The following is an 18526-nucleotide window of genomic DNA, read 5'->3' as shown; positions in this document are numbered from 1 at the left end:
CCAAGTAAAATATTTGTTAAGGAATGAAGTACCTGCACACACATTATTTTCTTTAAAAAACAAGCACACACACACACACACACACAAAACAACAACAACAACCAAGCACCAGAAACATAATTATCAAGTTGAAGAATGTCACAAAGCTGGGAACAACGAAAAAATCAGGATCCAAACAGACCTAAGACTTGGTTGAGCTGAATGAGGTTTAACAGTGATTGCTGCTTAAAATCTAGACTAAAAACAAAATACATGTATGCTAGTAGAGGACTAGATGTAGTGGGGAAAGAGAAGCATGAAAAAGACTCACAGGTTTTAGCTGGTAGGGCAATTAAGATTTCTAAAGAAATGTCCTTATGTATAAGAGTGGAGGATAAGGTCTAGAATATCAACCAGACTCCATTTACATTAACTGCATTCAAGTCTGGGCACCAAGAAAAGCCATCAAGATGGTAAAGGGTTTAAAAATAATTACAGGAACAGAAAGAGCCAAGACTAACCTGAAAATAAAAATTTTAGGATACACCACACCATTAATACTCGAGACTCCCAGTTCTACCATGAACTGCCACACACTTTTGGACAAGTTGCACGCTCTCAGAGTTTTAGTTGAGGTCTCCCCCCCAGCTCTAAAAGGGAGACGAATTTATCTTCAACTACGTAACAGGCCACCATAGGAAGAGGAATCAGACTTCTATGTGCTCCAAAGCAAAAAACTAACATATAAAACAGACAAGTATGTTTTAGCTCCTTATAAAGAAACATTTTATAATAAAACTGGCGTAATATATAACTACCAATAAAAATGGCATGGCGGCTCCTAGGCAGGCAAGTTTCCAGCTACTAGAATGGAAGATAACCGGCTCATTAGATGCTGTGGAGGCAGCCCATCATTAGGCAAATTTAGAGTATACAATATCTGGGATAGCAACATAAATTCCTCTTTGTTACAAAAGTAAAGTCTGCTTCTTACGAGGTGACAACCCATCCCTCGCTCCCTTCATCCAAGTATCTAGCTGTTAACAGTATTTATCAGATACCTTTCTCTATGGATAACACTTATTAAAACTGCATTAAAATAAAAATCACAAACCTCCTTTTACATTAGTATATACTTATCTGTCTCATTCCTTTTTAATGGATACATAATAATAATACCTAAAGCTAAAGCAATAATCTCTAAAGCTAAACTTTGGAGGATGCTTATTCTATACCAAGCACTACTACAAGAGCTTTATGAGTTACTAACTCTTAATCTTCACAATTCTAGGGAAGGTCTGATTATCTTCATTCCCTGTTTACAGATGAGGAAAATGAGGCACAAAAGGCTAACTTGCTCAAGGTCACAGGTATTTCACAGCCATACTGTGGATGGACTAAATGAGTCACCATTTTCATAGCCATCTAGGTGTTTCCAATTTTCCTATTACAATGTTATATAGAGAACATCTTTGTGCACTTAGATTACTTCTGGAGAAAAGATTCACAGAAACAGAATTTTCCTACAAATGTATACTTACACCAAATTTATTTTCTTGCCATTTCCCCATACTCTCAATCTTGTATTTTTCTGACCACTGTTAACACCAAACACTTTATTTTTTAAAATTCTTTTATCACCTTCAAAACAAAAGTTGTTTTATATTTTTACACAGTCAAATCTGGTGATCTTGGTGGTTTTGTGTCACACTTAGGAAATGTGCTCCCTATACCATGTCTTTCTTCTAATTTTCCCCCAATCTTAGTCACACTGATAAGGATTGGAAAGGTTGGCACTTATTGGTACTGTGACTATCACTGAGTCACACACAGGGAGAGGGGAGAAGGGGAGGAGATGATTACAGGAAATGAGGAAATGCCAGCCCCATGAAATTCAGGTCAGCCTTCAAGATCAACGGTCCATCATGATCTGATGATTGGGGAGATCTTTCCGAGTTCTTCATTTCTCATTGTTCTTAACGTCTTAGCTACTCTCACAGTCATGAATAAAGGGCTCTAGGTCTCAAAACCCTCTGCTTCTAATACATCCACGCTTCTTTCTTTCTTTTTTCCCACACTGATTTCTGTTTTAGACTATTTGCTGTTCTGCTTATATACAAGTTCTTAAGATTAAGAACTTATATCTCTACACAAAGAGATATAACTTACGGGAACAACTAAAATAATGATTTCTACTGTTATTTGGTTACAGTTGGCTTAGATCTACATCTCTAACTAGCCCTGTTCTCCCATCCTTCTTGTTGTGAAACAACTGCATATGGGGGAAAAGGCAAAAGACAACAAACCTTATTTGGTCATGTATCTTTGCTTCTATTTCTCTGAGCTATGTTTAATCATTCTAGGAACAGGTGAAAACGGTTTATTCTAACAATATTCCAACACTATGTAAATTGCTTAATCAGACAATATTTTACTAACTACACTGTTTAACTGTAATCGACTTTTCCCATTTTACTGAGATATAAACCAGCTGTAACACTGTAAGTTTAGGGTGTAAAACATCTGATATATACATACAATGTGAAATTACTACAATCAGTTAATATCCATCACCTCACAGTTACAATTTTTTCCTTATGATGACAACTTAAGATCTATTCTTAGCAACTTTCAAATGTGCACTACAGTTTTGTTACCTATAGTCATCATGCTGTACATTACATTCCCAGAACACATTTGTCTTAAAACTGGAATTCGTACCTTCTGACCACCTTCACCCAATTCCCCCACTCCCCGCCCCTGGCAACCACCAATCTGATATACGTTTCTATGAGTTTGCTTTTTTAAAGATTTACATGTAAGTGAGATTACACAGTACTTGCCTTTCTCTGACTTAATTTCACTTAAGATCCATCCATGTTGTTGCAAACAGCAGGATTTCCTTCATTTTTATGGCTGAATAATACTCTAGAGAGTGTGTGTGTGTACACACCACATTTTCTTTATCCATTTATCCGTCGACGGATACTTAGGTTTTTACCATGTTTTGCCTATTATACACAAATGCTGCAATGAACATAAGGGTGCAGACCTCTTAAGGAGAGTGAGTTCATGTCTTTTGAATATATACCCCATAAGTGGAATTGCTGGATCACATAGTATATAGCCATACCTTGGGGACACTGTGGGTTCAATTCCAGACAACCACAAAAGCAAATACTGCAATAAAGTGAGCCACATGGAAGATTTTACACTATACTGTAGTCTATTAAGTGTGCAATAGCATTGTCTAAAAAAAAGTACATGTTAATTTAAAAAGACTTAATCACTTAAAAAAGCTAATCACCTGAGCCCTCAGTGAGTCAATCTTTTTGCAATAGTAGCATCAAAGGTCACAGATCATAAAAATATAATAATAAAAAGTTGAAATATTTGCAAAAAATGCAGTATCTGCAAAGCACAATAAAGAGAAGCACAGTAAAACTGGGTATGCTTGTAACTTCATTTTTTAAAGCTGAACATCTAGAATCTTAGGGTGGATTTCTAGGGAGAAGGGCAAAAGAATCCCCTGAAATTGCATACAAGATTTTGAATACGTGTATTTGGGGAAAGAGTCCATAGATTTCATTAATTTTTAGAGGACCTGTGATCTAGAAATGATTAAGAACTACTACTGTAGACTTCCCTGGTGGCGCAGTGGTTAAGAATCTGCCTGCCAATGCAGGCGACACAGGTTCGAGCCCTGGTCCAGGAAGATCCCACATGCCGCAGAGCAACTAAGCCCGTGCGCCGCAACTACTGAGCCTGCGCACCAAAACTACTGAAGCCTGTGCGCCCTAGAGCCCGTGCTCTGCAACAAGAGAAACCACCACAATGAGCAGCCCACACACCACAACAAGAGGAAAGCCCGCGCCCAGCAACAAAGACCCAACACAGGCAAAAAAAAAAAAATCATACTAAAAACAGCCCTTGAAGGACTTCCCTGGTGGCAGAGTGGTAAGACTCTGCACTCCCAATGCAGGAGGCCTGGGTCTGATCAACAGTCAGGGAACTAGATCCCACATGCATGACACAACTAAGAGTTTGCATACCACAACCAAGGAACCCACCTGTTGCAACTAATACCTGGCACAACCTAAGTAAAGGACAACAAAAAAATAATAAAAATAAATATAAAAACAGCCCTTGAGCCAAGGATGATTTTCATTTTTAAAGTCTTGTTTAAAAAAAAATTTTTTTTTCCCCTACAGAGACTGTTTGGGACCACAAAAGCCAAAACATTTACCAGGTAGCTCCGTCAAAAAAAGTCTGCCAACCCCTCTACTCTACAGCACAGAATTAACTTTTCTGATATTTGTGTTAGGGAGCTCAACAGGTATGGATTAAGTGTTTGCTGACTGTTCAGTCAGGCTTCTCCAATCCTTTTTTCTAAAAGCAAAAGAAAAAAAGGCTCATGGCCCCAGCTAAATAAGAAGCTACATTATCTGAATCATACATCTTTTGAGCCAGAAATCTCCTTAAGAGGCTACTCCAATTTCCCAGTTTTGTAGAGATTAGGTTAATTTACTTTGTCCAGTGTCATATGGAATTAGGATAATAACACAGGTTCTTACATGAATCAGTCATCTTTCTTTTTTACAACTTTATCTTTTCTATTCCTCAAATGCTTGGTAATGCCACTTCATACATGTTACTAAATTTCATTACTGCAAGCTATCAAAAGTGAAACTTTTTTTCCCTTAAATAATTACCAAGTTTAAGAATTATTCTTTTCATTTAAAAAATCCTGAAATTGCTGGCACTACTGCTGAATATTTATTCTTCATTTTAGGAAATATAAAATCAACTTCTCCAGAACCTAAATAAAGCAAATGCAGTTTTTTGTTGAGACTCATTTCTATCACCTACATAATCTTAAAATATGATTTATTCCAGAGTATACTACAGGACAGAAGTCATCTGAGGACATTTATGTCCTTGCGCTATTCATCAACTCTGGGTTACCAAGATACAAGAAGTTTGTTTTAAACAACTCTGAAGGGACTTCCCTGGTGGCACAGTGGTTAAGCATCCGCCTGCCAATGCAGGAAACATGGGTTCAAGCCCTTGTCTGGTAAGATCCCACATGCCGCGGAGCAACTAAGCCTGTGCGCCACAACTACTGAGCCTGCACTCTAGAGCCCACAAGCCACAATTACTGAAGCCCGTGCTCCCAGAGCCCATGCTCTGCAACAAGAGAAGCCACCGCAATGAGAAGCCCACGCACCACAACGAATAGTAACCCCTGCTCACTGCAACTAGAGAAAGCCCGCGCACAGCAACGAAGACCCAACACACCCAAAAATAAATTAAAAAAAAAAAAAATCTGAAAACAGTCGCCTTGAGAATACCCCTCCCGTGCAAATACTGAAACCTCCCCAAATTCTAAAGTTAAAGAGTTTCATGACTATCATAGCTTGATTCACCTTGATAATATTGGCAAATAATACAGAACGCTTAAACACTGATGTTCACGTCTCATAAAATTATACCTGATTTTATTACTTTTTTTTTTTTTTTTTGCAGTACGCGGGCCTCTCACTGTTGTGGCCTCTCCTATTGCGGAGCACAGGCTCCGGACGCGCAGGCTCAGCGGCCATGGCTCATGGGCCTAGCCGCTCCGTGGCATGTGGGATTTTCCCAGACCAGGGCACGAACCCGTGTCCCCTGCATCGGCAGGAGGACTCCCAACCACTGCACCACCAGGGAAGCCCCTTACTTTTGGTTTCCATCCATCAGAGAAATATTTTCCTCAGGAAAATATTTAGATAAGATAAAACAAAATTAAGATAAAACAAAATTAACCATTAAGATAAAACAAAATTATTGTGGCTTCAGAAGATGAACACATGGGTAACTGTCTCCATATTTTTACTTGCCAAATCAATTTTATTTGGTTCCTGTATTCTAGATAGTCAGAAGTATATGTATGGTTTTGCTATGCACGCTTACACAACGTCTTCCTGGAAAGGTTATTAGTTGGTATAGAAACATCTAAAATGTAACTTCCTTAAACCCCCTCCATCTCCCCCTCAAAAAGCCACCCAGTCTAGTCTTCAGAAAGTTCAGCAGAACCATCCTATCAGATGTCTTCCAGAAGCTAGCAGAAAGAAGTTTATCATCTGAAGTTAGGAGATGATTCTTACATCCAAACAATGACTACAAAAATGTCTCTTTCTTTCGGCAAATATCAAAAAAGCAACTCCATACTCACTTTCATCTTCAAAACAGTTCACAGTATTCTCCAGTTTTTCAATTCACCAGAAAGAACCCTCTCACACTCAATTTCATAATTTAAGTAACAGTATAAAAGTTACCATGTCTAAGAGCACAATTCATGCCATTTATCCCTTCAGGCCATGTAGAGAGTAAGACTTTGACAAGAAATAATTTAGATCAACATTTAGAATTGAAGTTCATTTCTACAGTTTTACAGAACTGAATTATTGGGCTAAATGCCAAATTGCAGGGTCAACTAGATTACTAATCCTAATAAAAGTAGAAGTTAAAAAGCCTCAACGTGTATAGTCTTAAAAGTCTGAATAGGGCTTCCCTGGTGGCGCAGTGGTTGAGAGTCCACCTGCTGATGCAGGGGACACGGGTTCGTGCCCCGGTCCGGGAAGATCCCACATGCCGTGGAGCGTCTTGGCCCGTGAGCCATGGCCGCTGAGCCTGCGCGTCCGGAGCCTGTGCTCCGCAACGGGAGAGGCCACAACAGTGAGAGGCCCGCGTACCGCAAAAAAAAAAAAAAAAAAAAAAGTCTGAATAAAATAAATACCTATTTATCTGGCCCAGGTCAAGCAGTCACAATATGTTTTCCCAAAATGTTCCATATAATTCACTTAAATGCCTTAGGATTACATCTTTCCCAGTTCAGTGACCCACTGGTCCTAGTAATCTAGCAAAACTAACCATTTCTAATTTGGATCTAAATACATAACCACCATGAAACGTCACCAGAACAGACCAAACAAGAGTATACTGACAACCTAAAAATTAAAATTGTGATCAGGCATCCTCGACATGATAAAGGGCATCTATAAAACGCATAGCTAACATCATACTTCATGGTAAAAGACTGAATGCTTTTCCCCTACGATCAGGAACAAGACAAGGATGTCTACTTTTGCCACTTCTTTTCAACATTCTACTGGAGAGTCTAGCCAGGGTAATTAGACAAGAAAAAGAAAAGGCACCCAGGCTGAAAAGACATAAAAATATTTGTTTTCAGATGACATGGTCTTATATAGAGAAAATCTTAAGGAAACCCTGAAAAACTATTAGAATAAAAGAGTCTACCAAGATTGCAAGGTACAATATCAGTACACAAAAATCAACTGTGTTTCTATACACTAGCAAAGAACAATCTCAAAATGAAATTAAGAAAACGATTCCAATTACAAACAGCTCCCCCGCAAATAACAAACAAAAAATGATAAAATACTTAGGAATAAACTTAACAAAAGTAGTACAAGATTTGAACACTGAAAACAGAGTGTTAAAAGAAACGAGACCTAAATAAACATAAAGACACCCCCATGGTCATGGATCAGAAGATTTAATATTACTGTGATGTTTATATTCCCCAAACTGAGCTACAGAGTCAACATTATTCTTATCAAAATCTATGCAGGGTTTTGGGGCAGAAATTAACAAGCTAAACTTAAAATGTATATGGAAATGCAAGGGACTCAGAACACCCCAAATAATCTAGAAAAACAACAAAGCCAGGGGACTCAAATTTAGTGATTTCAAAACTTACTACAAAGCTACAGTAATCAAGACAGTGTGGTACTGGCATGAGGACAGACATACAGATCAATGGAATAATAGTCAATCTGCAGTGGAAAATGAAGTCAATTGATTTTTGACGAGGGTCAGGACAATTCAGTGAAGAAGTCTTTTCAACAAATGGTGCTGATACTACTGGATATCCAAATGCAAAAAAATCAAGTTGGACACCTACCTCACACCATATACAAAATCTTGGTGACATGAGATCACAGAATAGCTTCTTAGATATGACACCAAAAGCACAAGCAATGAAAGAAAAAAAAAAGACAAATAGGACTCTATCAAATTAAAAACTTTTATGCTACAAAGGACACCGTCAAGTAAAAAAGAAACCTACAGAACGGGGGAAAAAAAGTTTCAAACCCTATCTGATAAACCAGGATATATAAAGAACTCTCACAACTCAACACTAAAAAGACAACCCAACTAAACCCAATGGATTTAGACAGTTCTCAAAGATGACATACTAATTGAAAATAAGCACATGAAAAGATGCTCAATACCATTAGGAAATTAGGGAAGCACAAATTAAAATCACAATGAGATAATACTTCAAGGCTAAAATTAAAAAAGACAAGTGTTGATGAGGATGTGGAGAAAATGGAACCTATATACATTGCTGGTGGAATGTAAAATGATGCAATCACTTTGGAAAACAGTTGGGAAGTTCCTCAAAATGTTAAACTTTGAGTCACCATAAGCTCCAGCAATTCCATGTCTAGGTATATATCTAAGAGAGTGAAAGCATACGTTCACACAAAAATTGTACTTGAATGTTCACAGTAGCATAATAGCCAGAAAGGGGAAAACCACTCAAATACCCGTGAACTGATGAATGAATAAACAAAATGTGGCACACCTAAATCATGGAATATTATTGAGCCATAAAGAATACAGTATACACATGAATGAACTATATGATACATGCTACAACATACATGAATCCTGAGAACATACTAAGTGAAAGAAGCCAGTCTAAAAAGGGCATTTATTGTATGATTCCATTTATATGCAATATCCAGAATAAGCAAATCCCTAAAAAAAATTGTGGTTGCCAGGGACTGGGGAAAGACGGGCAGAGGAAGTGACTGCTAATGGGTACAGGGTTTTCTTTTTGGAGGAAGATGTTCTGAAATTAGACAGTGGTAATGACTGTAGAACTCTGAATATACTAAAAACCACTTAATTACACACTTTAAAGGAGTGTATATTATGGCATGTGACTTGTATCTCAATAAAGCCATTTTAAAAAAATTGCAAACTAGGCCTCCAACAAAGTGATATATGAAATATGTACACATTCACTAAGGATACTGTATATACTCTAGCAAATTAAATACAGTTGAAGACAGAAGCAATAAACCACAAAGACTCAGTTTCAATTGTAAAATATGACTAACAGTATGCACCCCATAGAGTGGTTGATGGTTAAAAACCAAGCACTAGCAGGTTTATCACTGTATCTGGCACACACTTTAAGCTTCGTTATTATTGAACTTATGCATAGACTTCAAATTATCTATTCTGCACAGAAGCTGCACAATAAGCAGGTTTACATTAGCTAAACCTACTCCATACCTCCGATTTCAAGTTTCATTTATTACTCACTGAGAGCTTGTTACATGCTCAGCAAGAAGATTTCAATGATCAGTGTGACACACTCCTGCTCGCTGCCTAGTAGTATGACAATAGTGTTTAATAAAATGTTCATATCTATCTAAAACTAGATGCTCATATCTATCTAAAACTAGTTACCACCTCTGTTCAGCATCCCTCAGAATGGTCAAAATTCAAAAAAGAGTAGTATACAAGAGCCCAATGTCTAAGCATTGCATATGCTTTTAGCAATTAGTACACAGTGGGGGAAGAGCTGGAGGAAAAAAGTGTTAACTATCAGGACCTGTAGATTCCTCACAAAGGATTCAAAACCAGGTGAAATCGGAATAGGGTTGAGTATGTGTACTGCTTAGAACAATTACTATTGGTAATAAGTAGATTCACCTAAGATGAGGGATTTAAACTCATGTTTTAATATATATTTTTTGAATATTAAAAGAAAGGCAGTGGGGCTTCCCTGGTGGCGCAGTGGTTGGGAATCCGCCTGCCAATGCAGGTGACACGGGTTTGGTCCCTGGTCCGGGGGGATCCCACATGCCGCGGAGCAACTAGGCCCGTGCTCCACAACGACTGAGCCTGTGCTCTAGAGCCTGTGAGCCACAACTACTGAAGGCAATGAGCCACGACTACTGAAGCCCGAGCTCCACGGCGGGAGAAGCCACCACAATGAGAAGGCCGTGTGCAGCAACGAAGACCCAATGCAGCAATCAATCAATCAATCAATCAATCAATCAATTAAAAAAAAAAGGCAGTAGCTGCCAGGATCTAGGGGAAGGGAGGTAAAGAGAAATTACTGTTCAATGGCAACAGAGTTTCAGTCTGGGAAGATGAAAAAGTTCTGGAGATGAATAGTGGTGACAGCTGCACAATGATGTGAATATACTTAATGCCACAGAACTGTATACTCAAGAATGGTTAAAAAGGTAAGCTTTGTATTATGTATATTCTACCACAATATAAAAAAATAAAAATAGGAAAGGGATACTACTCCTATGTCACACATACTATGGATCAATCATCATCTGTCCTTCCTAAACTATCAAATGCAACATATAAAACACTACATAGGGCTTCCCTGGTGGTGCAGTTAAGAATCCACCTGCCAACGCAGGGGACACAGGTTCGAGCCCTGGTCCAGGAAGACCCCACATGCCGCAGAGCAACTAAGCCCGTGTGCCACAACTACTGAGCCTGCGCTCTAGAGCTGGCGATCCACAACTCCTGAAGCCCGCGTGCCTAGAGCCCGTGCTCTGCAACAAGAGAAGCCACCGCAATGAGGCCCTGTGCACCACAACGAAGAGTAGCCCCCATTCACCACAGCTAGGAAAATCCTGTGCACAGCAATGAAGACCCAATGCAGCCAAAAATAAATAAAACAAAAGAAATATTTTTTTTAAAAAAATTAAGAAATGCTTAAAAAACAAACCAAAAAAACACTATATAGGGACTGCCCTGGTGGCACAGTAGTTAAGAATCCATCTGCCAATGCAGGAGACATGGGTTTGAGCCCTGGTCCGAGAAGATCCCACGAGCCACAGAGCAACTAGGCCTGTGCGCCACAACTACTGAGCCTGCACTCTAGCACTCTAGAGCCCACACACCACAACCACTGAAGCCCGTGCACCTAGAGCCTGTGCTCCACAACGAGAAGCCCACGTACTGCAATGAAGAGTAGCCCCCGCTAGCCACAACTAGAGAAAGCCCGGGCGCAGCAACAAAGACCCAACTCAGCAAAAAAAAAAAGTCCCGTATAGCTAGAGCATAGGGAGTTGCATAAGATGAAATCACAGAAGCAAGCAGAAGCTATACAATGCAAGGTCATTTAGGGTCAAAGAAAAAAATTTATATTTCTGGTGCAAGAAAGAAGCCACTGAAGTGTTTTAGCAAGTGAATAAACATGACCTTTAGGAAACTCTGGCTTCTGTGTGGAAAGAAAACAGTAAAGGAAGGCAGAGCCTCGTTAGGACACAATGACAATGTCAGTGTGAGGAGATGGTGGGACTGGTGTGGTGACTGAGGAAAAAGTAGTAAACAAATTTGGGTGTGTTTTGGAGACAGAATCAATTGGTCTTAGAGACAGAATAAAAGAGGAAAGAATCAAGATGATTCCCAAGTTTCTCTCAGTTAACTAGGTGGTAAGAGTGACTTACTGAGATAGGAAAGACAGGAGAGAACCAGAATTCAGAGAAAAGAGAAACCAAAACCACCTCCATTGAAGAGAAGCTGGTCTTAGTTTATCCCTTCAAAAGGGAAGATGATGCTTTGAGAATCAAGGTTACAGCTTCCTCTGACGCTGTAAACCACTGCTATCTACTGATGCAAGCCAAGGATAAACACTTTGGGGGTGATTTCTCTACGTTTTCAGATAGATTGAATATACCGAAATAGCTTAACTAGCACAAAAAATTCTTACAATATCTTAATTTGACAGGCTGAAAGTATATTACCAGACTAAGTTGGAAAACTGGGAAACATACAAAGTCAAAAAGAATCTTGTGCAATATTTAGGTGATCTGCAAGTGCACTGACCACATATATATTTGTGGAAAGACAAACTATCTTCCTCTAATGTTTCCTTCCTCAGTTACTAGCACCATCACCACCTGGGCACCTGAACTAGATATCCTGCCAGTATCTTTGATGCCACACCCTACTTCACATCCACCCCAATATCTATTAAGTTATCAAAACCTGTTGCTTGGCACCTAAACCTGAGGCTCACTTTTCAAACTATACATGGCTGTAATTCCTTGCCCAAGGGAGATTCAGAGTTAATACTTTGGGTTGAGACCTGGTAAAAACTTTTAAGGAGGGTCCCCAGATAATTCTGATGTGCACCCTTGCTTTAAAACTCCTACTTATAAACTCAAAATCTTCCCCTCATTATTCTTAATGCTACAGCCTTCATTATTGTTTGCTCTCATTAGCTCTTACCTATCTCCAGCCTTCCCATTTTGACCTACTTCCTACATCACCACCAGAATTCCCTCTCTAAGTCATATTTTTGCTGTAAAATCTATGGTGACAAATGGTTAAATCTAAATAAGGTCTACAGATTTAAAAAATGATATAATACTGTTATCTACTTTCAGTAGTTAACTGGAATCATATTAAAAGAATGCTCTAAATTTTATAAAATAATCACTCAAGTATTTAGGAGTAAAGAGGCATCATTTCTGCAACTTACTCTCAAATAGTTCAGACAAAAATGTGTGAATGTATAGACACAGACTGAAAGAGGGTAATGCACATGTGATAACAAACATTTGGAGAATCTGGGTAAAAGCTAAATGGGAACTCTTACTAGTCTTGCAATTTTTAAGTCTGAAATTATGCCAAAATTAAGTTTAAAAAATCCACTGGCCAAAACACTTCATTCTGAGTTGTACTTTTGTTAACACTATTAAGCAAGCTGTTAGGTCATTTATACAAACTTTGCTGTCCTAAGTAATCAACGTGTGGGTACACAGGCAACACTATTCTTTTTCTGGAAGACCTATGACAAGGTAATTTACTTTTGTTTTTCTTCTGTTTGTTTTTTCGGCTGCGCCAGGCAGCATGCAAGATCTAGTTTCCCTGACCAGGGATCGAACCCGGGCCCCCTGCATTGGGAGGGCAGAGTCTTAACCACTGGACCACCAGGGAAGTCCTGGTAATTTAGTTTCAAAGGCCAAAACTGTAGAGCACAGGCCAGGAGACTCAGCACTGAATTCTCATTACAATGAGTAAGACAAAGCACACTTTCCCCACAAGTCAGTGTAAAGGTGTTACTATGAGACAATTCACAAAAAGAAAACAAGTATTCTGAGCTCAGAAGGGTGTGAAAAACCACAATGATTTGAATAACCCAATGTAATAATTCCCCAGCAAAAAGATTACACAGTTCTGATTGGCTCCAGGGGCATTCTGGGTTGCTTGAAAACATGGCACTGACCTATAGCAAGGAGGACCGTTTTGAGATCTGTGTAGAGCTCTGGCACTGCAGTGGATTCACTAACTTTTTAAAGCCCAAACCTGGATCCCTGGCTAAGATCCCTAGCTCAGTGTTATGTCAAAGTATTCTTAAGTAGAGCTTTTAAAGTCATGAGATTACCCTTAGCCATCAACTAGGTTTGACGGTTCCAAGTTTGACCTATTTGTGCCAAGAACCAAAAGAGGAAAAACTATGTAGCCATTAACTAGTATTCTACAAACTGCTCACTACAACTAACTGTCAAATCAAGATTAAGTTCACTATCTCACCAGCACTAGTGTTCCACAATGTACTAAAAGTAATAAGCACAATAATTCAAAACACCTTGTTTAAAAAAAAAAAGAAAAACACTTATCAACATGAAGGGAGGTGCCAAAACACTGAAAATTTTACAGAAAACCTGATTCATTTGGATAGCACTAAAAATCTGTTAACGTAATTGATACACATGAGCCTAACTTTTAAAACTCTTAAGTATGAGCTTTCAGGAAAGGACTGTATTCAGATATACAACCTAAAATAAAAATGACAAACTCAACTCACCAGCAATTTCTACAATATCACCAGGAACTATGTCTTTAGCTTTAATCCGCTGTACACTCTTCCTGTCTTGTCGATACACTTTGCCCATTTCAGGCTCATACTCCTTAAGGGCTTCGATTGCATTTTCAGCATTTCTTTCCTGTAAAAAAGAAAACAAAAGAGAACAGTAGTAAATACAGCCTGCCACTGCCAAGTGTTTATAGCCCTAGGAATCAAATTTTAGAGTTGTAAACTAAACTTAAAAAGAAAAAACACAGGAGATGCATATTAATGACATTTGTAATAAATGATTCACATCTTAAGGGAATAACACTAGGCCCTTATGATTTTGTATTAAAAATGAAAAAATAAGCACCCGAAGAAGGGTAAGGAGATAAAAGTCAATGGAAAGAAGCAGTTTTTAGAACCTGCTGTCCCTATGCACACTGTGCAACATGGCCCTCACCTTCAGCTTCACACACTCACATCATTAAATCAATCTTGACCCCCATGAAAGGTGATGGTCTGGGGTTGGACTGCCCAGGCTCAACCCAGGCCTTTGCACTCAAAAGCTATGTGACTGTGGATAAGTTACATGACACACAGCTTTATGGCCTACAAAACCAGGACACTAACAGTACCCACCCTCAAGGGTTGTGAGGATTTACAAGCTATGTGTAGAATGCTTAGATTGTGTTTTGGCACACAGTAAATGCTTTGAGTGATGAATTAAGAAAATCCAGTTACGTCTCACAAATTCTAAATCTCTCACCAGTACTAAAGACCAATAAGTGGCCGGAAGCACTGCCAGTCACATACCATATTTACCATAATATTATATATGAACATGTCAAGACTTAGTCACACACAATTTTTATTTCCTAATTTCAAGATGAAAGATGCAGAATTAAAATGAGCCATGCTGAAAAAAAAAGCTAAGGGAAAGTTCCTTTGGGGGGCGGTGGGGGAGTATGTGTGAAATTTGCCTTTTCTCCTTTTAGAAGATAAGCAATTAGGACTTCCCTGGTGGCGCAGTGGTTAAGAATCCGTTTGCCAACGCAGGGGACACAGATTTGAGCCCTGGTCCGGAAAGATCCCACGTGCCGCGGAGCAACTAAGCCCGTGCGCCACAACTACTGAGCCTGCACTCTAGAGCCTGCAAGCCACAACTACTGAGCCCGTGTGCCACAACTATTGAAGCCCTCGTGCCTAGAGCCTGTGCTCTGCAACAAGAGGAGCCACCGCAATGAGAACCCACACTCCACAACGAAGAGCAGCCCCTGCTCACTGCAACTAGAGAAAGTCCGCACAGAGCAACGAAGACCCAACTCAGCTAAAAATAAATATAAAATAAAATAAATAAATTTAAAAAAAAATAAGCAATTAGAAGCAGCAAATCTACAAAGCACACACCCAGTCGAGCTTACTCAGTGGACAAAGGAAATAATTCTTTCATTTCTCTCACATCTTTGCCCTCCAATCTAAAGCTCTTCAGTTTAACCTTTATTTGGATAAAATTTATGCTCGATACCATGCAATCTCATTTTCCACACTGTGGTAAAAATTAAGTCCCCAAACCTGCTCAAAGAGAATTTAGATGACACAAAACTGAAAGCTAATGGCATGTGTCTAACTGTTTATGTATGCATTCCTGAGAAAGTACAGGAAACCTTAAATTTGGAAAGTTCATGATAAAAATAATTTAAATCCCAATCAGATCTGCTTAAAGAATGAGTCTATCTGTATCACCTTATGATTAACAGAAATACCAGCATATCTAACTCTAATTAATGTCACTGCTAAAAGGTCCTTCAGATTAAGTTCAAATGTTACTGATACTGTAGAAAGAATAAATTCTGAGCATTGCTGCTATTCAATTATTCAAATTTGAAAAATTTGAAACTTCCTCAGGATTTTCCCCCCTGAATGTATGAATTGTGGCAGTTTTATTTTTTTCTCTTTCCTCGAGGTCATGTCAGGTAGAGTTTAATTGGACTGACCAAAGTTAAGATGTCCAGGAGCACTGTATTTTGCTTCTATTAAAAATCAGGGAGGGACTTCCCTGGTGGTCCAATGGTTAAGACTTTGCCTTCCAATGCAGGGGGTGCAGGTTCGATCCCTGGTCAGGGAGCTAAGATCCCACGTGCCTTGTGGCCAAAAAACCAAAACGCAGAACAGAAGCAATATTGTAACAAATTCAATTAAGACTTAAAAAAAAAAAAATGTTCCACATTAAAAATCAGGAGGACTTCCCTGGTGGCGCAGTGGTTAAGCATCTGCCTGCCAATGCAGGGGAAACAGGTTCTAGCCCTGGTCCAGGAAGATCCCACATACCGCGGAGCAACTAAGCCCGTGCACCACAACTACTGGGCCTGCGCTCTAGAGGCTGCGAGCCACAACTACTGAGCCCACCCACCTAGAGCCCGTGCTCCGCAACAAGAGAAGCCACCGCACCTCAACGAAGAGTAGCCCCCACTCACCGCAACTAGAGAAAGCCCAGGTGGAGCAACAAAGACCCAATACAGCCAAACATAAATAAATTAAAAAAAACAAAAACAAACAAACAACAAAAAACAGGTCAGCTTGGGGAAAAACAAATATATCTAACTTACTACGAACAAAAACTTAGAAGACCTTCTAAGGTTTCCTTTGTTCTAAAAGTTACAACTCCTACCTCCTCCACTCAAACCTAAATAGGTCTAAATGTCATTCCTCAAACACACTTTGTACCTCTCTGCTCATGCCACCCCCTCTCTGGAATATTCTCCCCAGCTTCAACCCACAAAAGTCCCATTTCTTTATAGTTCCCCCAATTGCTTGTCAGCCTTCCTTGATGACACTGATCAGAAATACATGCCCCACCCCTCCCAAATACTACCTTACACTATAATTATAACTTTCATTACTTCCAGAAAGCAAGAACCCTATAGTATTTATTGCTCATACCCTTCTGTATATTATGTAATAGGATATCCATAAAAAATATTACTCTTTTCTTTAAGCTAAGACATATCTAAAAGTCCTGTGAAAATTGCTGTAGAATTTTACTTTGGAGTTCAGATCAGCCAGACCCTGGATATAAATCCCAGATGCTCTATGTATGTACTATCTGTATGGCCTTTGATAAGTCAATCACTCTGAACTTCTATGTCACATCTGTCCAATGGGAATATCATCTGCCTTACAAAATCACTCTAAGCATGAAATGGGAATATATGAGGTATCTACTATGTAACTGATATAAATTAATTTAAAAATGCATATGACTAACTTGAGAAGGACAATCTAATGCTATATATTGTTTCTTTTGCCTAAATTATTCACAAAAAGATCATTTCTATTTAAATAAAAGCAATTTAAAAAAATCAAATGTGGCACAATTAAAAATTTCTTCTAAGTAGGCTTCCTTCTAAATGAGCTCACCACATAAAGGCCTTCATGTTTATTAATAAGATCAGAAGTTTACAATTCCAATAGGACTAAATATGTTTATAAGATGCTTCCACTTTAAGAATGACAGATGCACTCTATTTTAGTCCTGAGAGAGGTGACTATATCTATCAAACATCTAAAAGATCAGTACTTAAAAGATGAATGAGAGGGACTTCCCCGGTGGCACAGTGATTAAGAATCTGCCTGCCAATGCAGGGGACACGGGTTTGATCCCTGGTCCGGGAAGATCCCACATGCCGCGAAGTAACTAAGCCCATGCGCCACAACTACTGAGCCTGCACTCTAGAGCCCGCGAGCCACAACTACTGAAGCCTGCACTCCGCAACAAGAGAAGCCACCGCACTGCAACGAAGAGTAGCCCCCGCTCACCGCAACTAGAGGAAGCCTGCACACAGCAAAGAAGACCCAACGCAGCCAAAAGTAAAAAGATGAATGTGAAATATTAGTCTGGGTTTGTTAAAATATATCAAAAACAAAAACCTAACATCCACAGTCTTAAAAAAGTTAAATTCGCAAACTAGCTATCTGCAGAACACCAATCATGCAAATATGGGGCAGACGTGTGATCCCGTTACGTTTCTGTAGTAAAATTAGCTTCCATTCTGTGAATAAGAAAGGCCTGGGTACTGGGCAGTTAAGGGAAAATAGCCAGGAATATGCTCTGAAGGTAAAATTATTTAGGATTTAAACAATTTTTATAGCTAAATACACACACACCCCCCAAGGAGAATGAAAGTTTTTCATAGGAAGCAGCTAGAAAATATAAAGAGAATACTGGTTGTCAAATTTTCTGGTTTTCCTTAAGTAGCTTCTTTATCCACTGTTCTTAATTCCATGCTACCATGAAGGATGAGCAATTTTAAGAGCAAAGTATATATGCATGAGGTCTAAAATTTTGCCATTAAATAAATTAACAGATAAAAAACACATGTAGTTCCACAGATTATTTTAACACAGTTTAAATCACTTACGTAAATTACCAAAATTTTGCACTGCAGGAATTTTTGCTTACCTGCCATACACCCACAATTGCATTGGCTACTAATATAAGTAAAATCACAAAGGGTTCTACAAAAGCTGTAATTGTTTCTTCACCTTCTTCAAACCAAGCCAAAACCTAAAAGAGAAATGGCATGCGTTAGAATTGTAATGTGTTCTTACAACAAAAGTGGCTGGCATTAAAGGAAT

At 38.9% G+C, this 18526-nt stretch overlaps 1 protein-coding gene across 3 annotated transcripts in view; it reads right to left on the bottom strand.

The window, feature by feature from the left end:
* Positions 1-18526, bottom strand: part of ATP2A2 (ATPase sarcoplasmic/endoplasmic reticulum Ca2+ transporting 2) — a 62483-nt gene that overhangs the window by 34923 nt on the left and 9034 nt on the right. For all 3 annotated transcript variants that reach the window (XM_060119287.1, XM_060119289.1, XM_060119290.1), the window contains exons 4-5: positions 18351-18455; positions 13907-14045 (exon numbers count right to left, since the gene is read on the bottom strand). In XM_060119287.1, the coding sequence (XP_059975270.1) occupies positions 13907-14045; positions 18351-18455 (244 nt within the window). The remainder of the gene's footprint in view (positions 1-13906; positions 14046-18350; positions 18456-18526) is intronic.

Source organism: Mesoplodon densirostris, chromosome 15 (genome assembly GCF_025265405.1).
Source record: "Mesoplodon densirostris isolate mMesDen1 chromosome 15, mMesDen1 primary haplotype, whole genome shotgun sequence".
NCBI lineage: Eukaryota > Metazoa > Chordata > Mammalia > Artiodactyla > Ziphiidae > Mesoplodon > Mesoplodon densirostris.
Note: the sequence above shows the minus strand (reverse complement) of the source record. Positions and strands in the feature narration are given on the sequence as shown.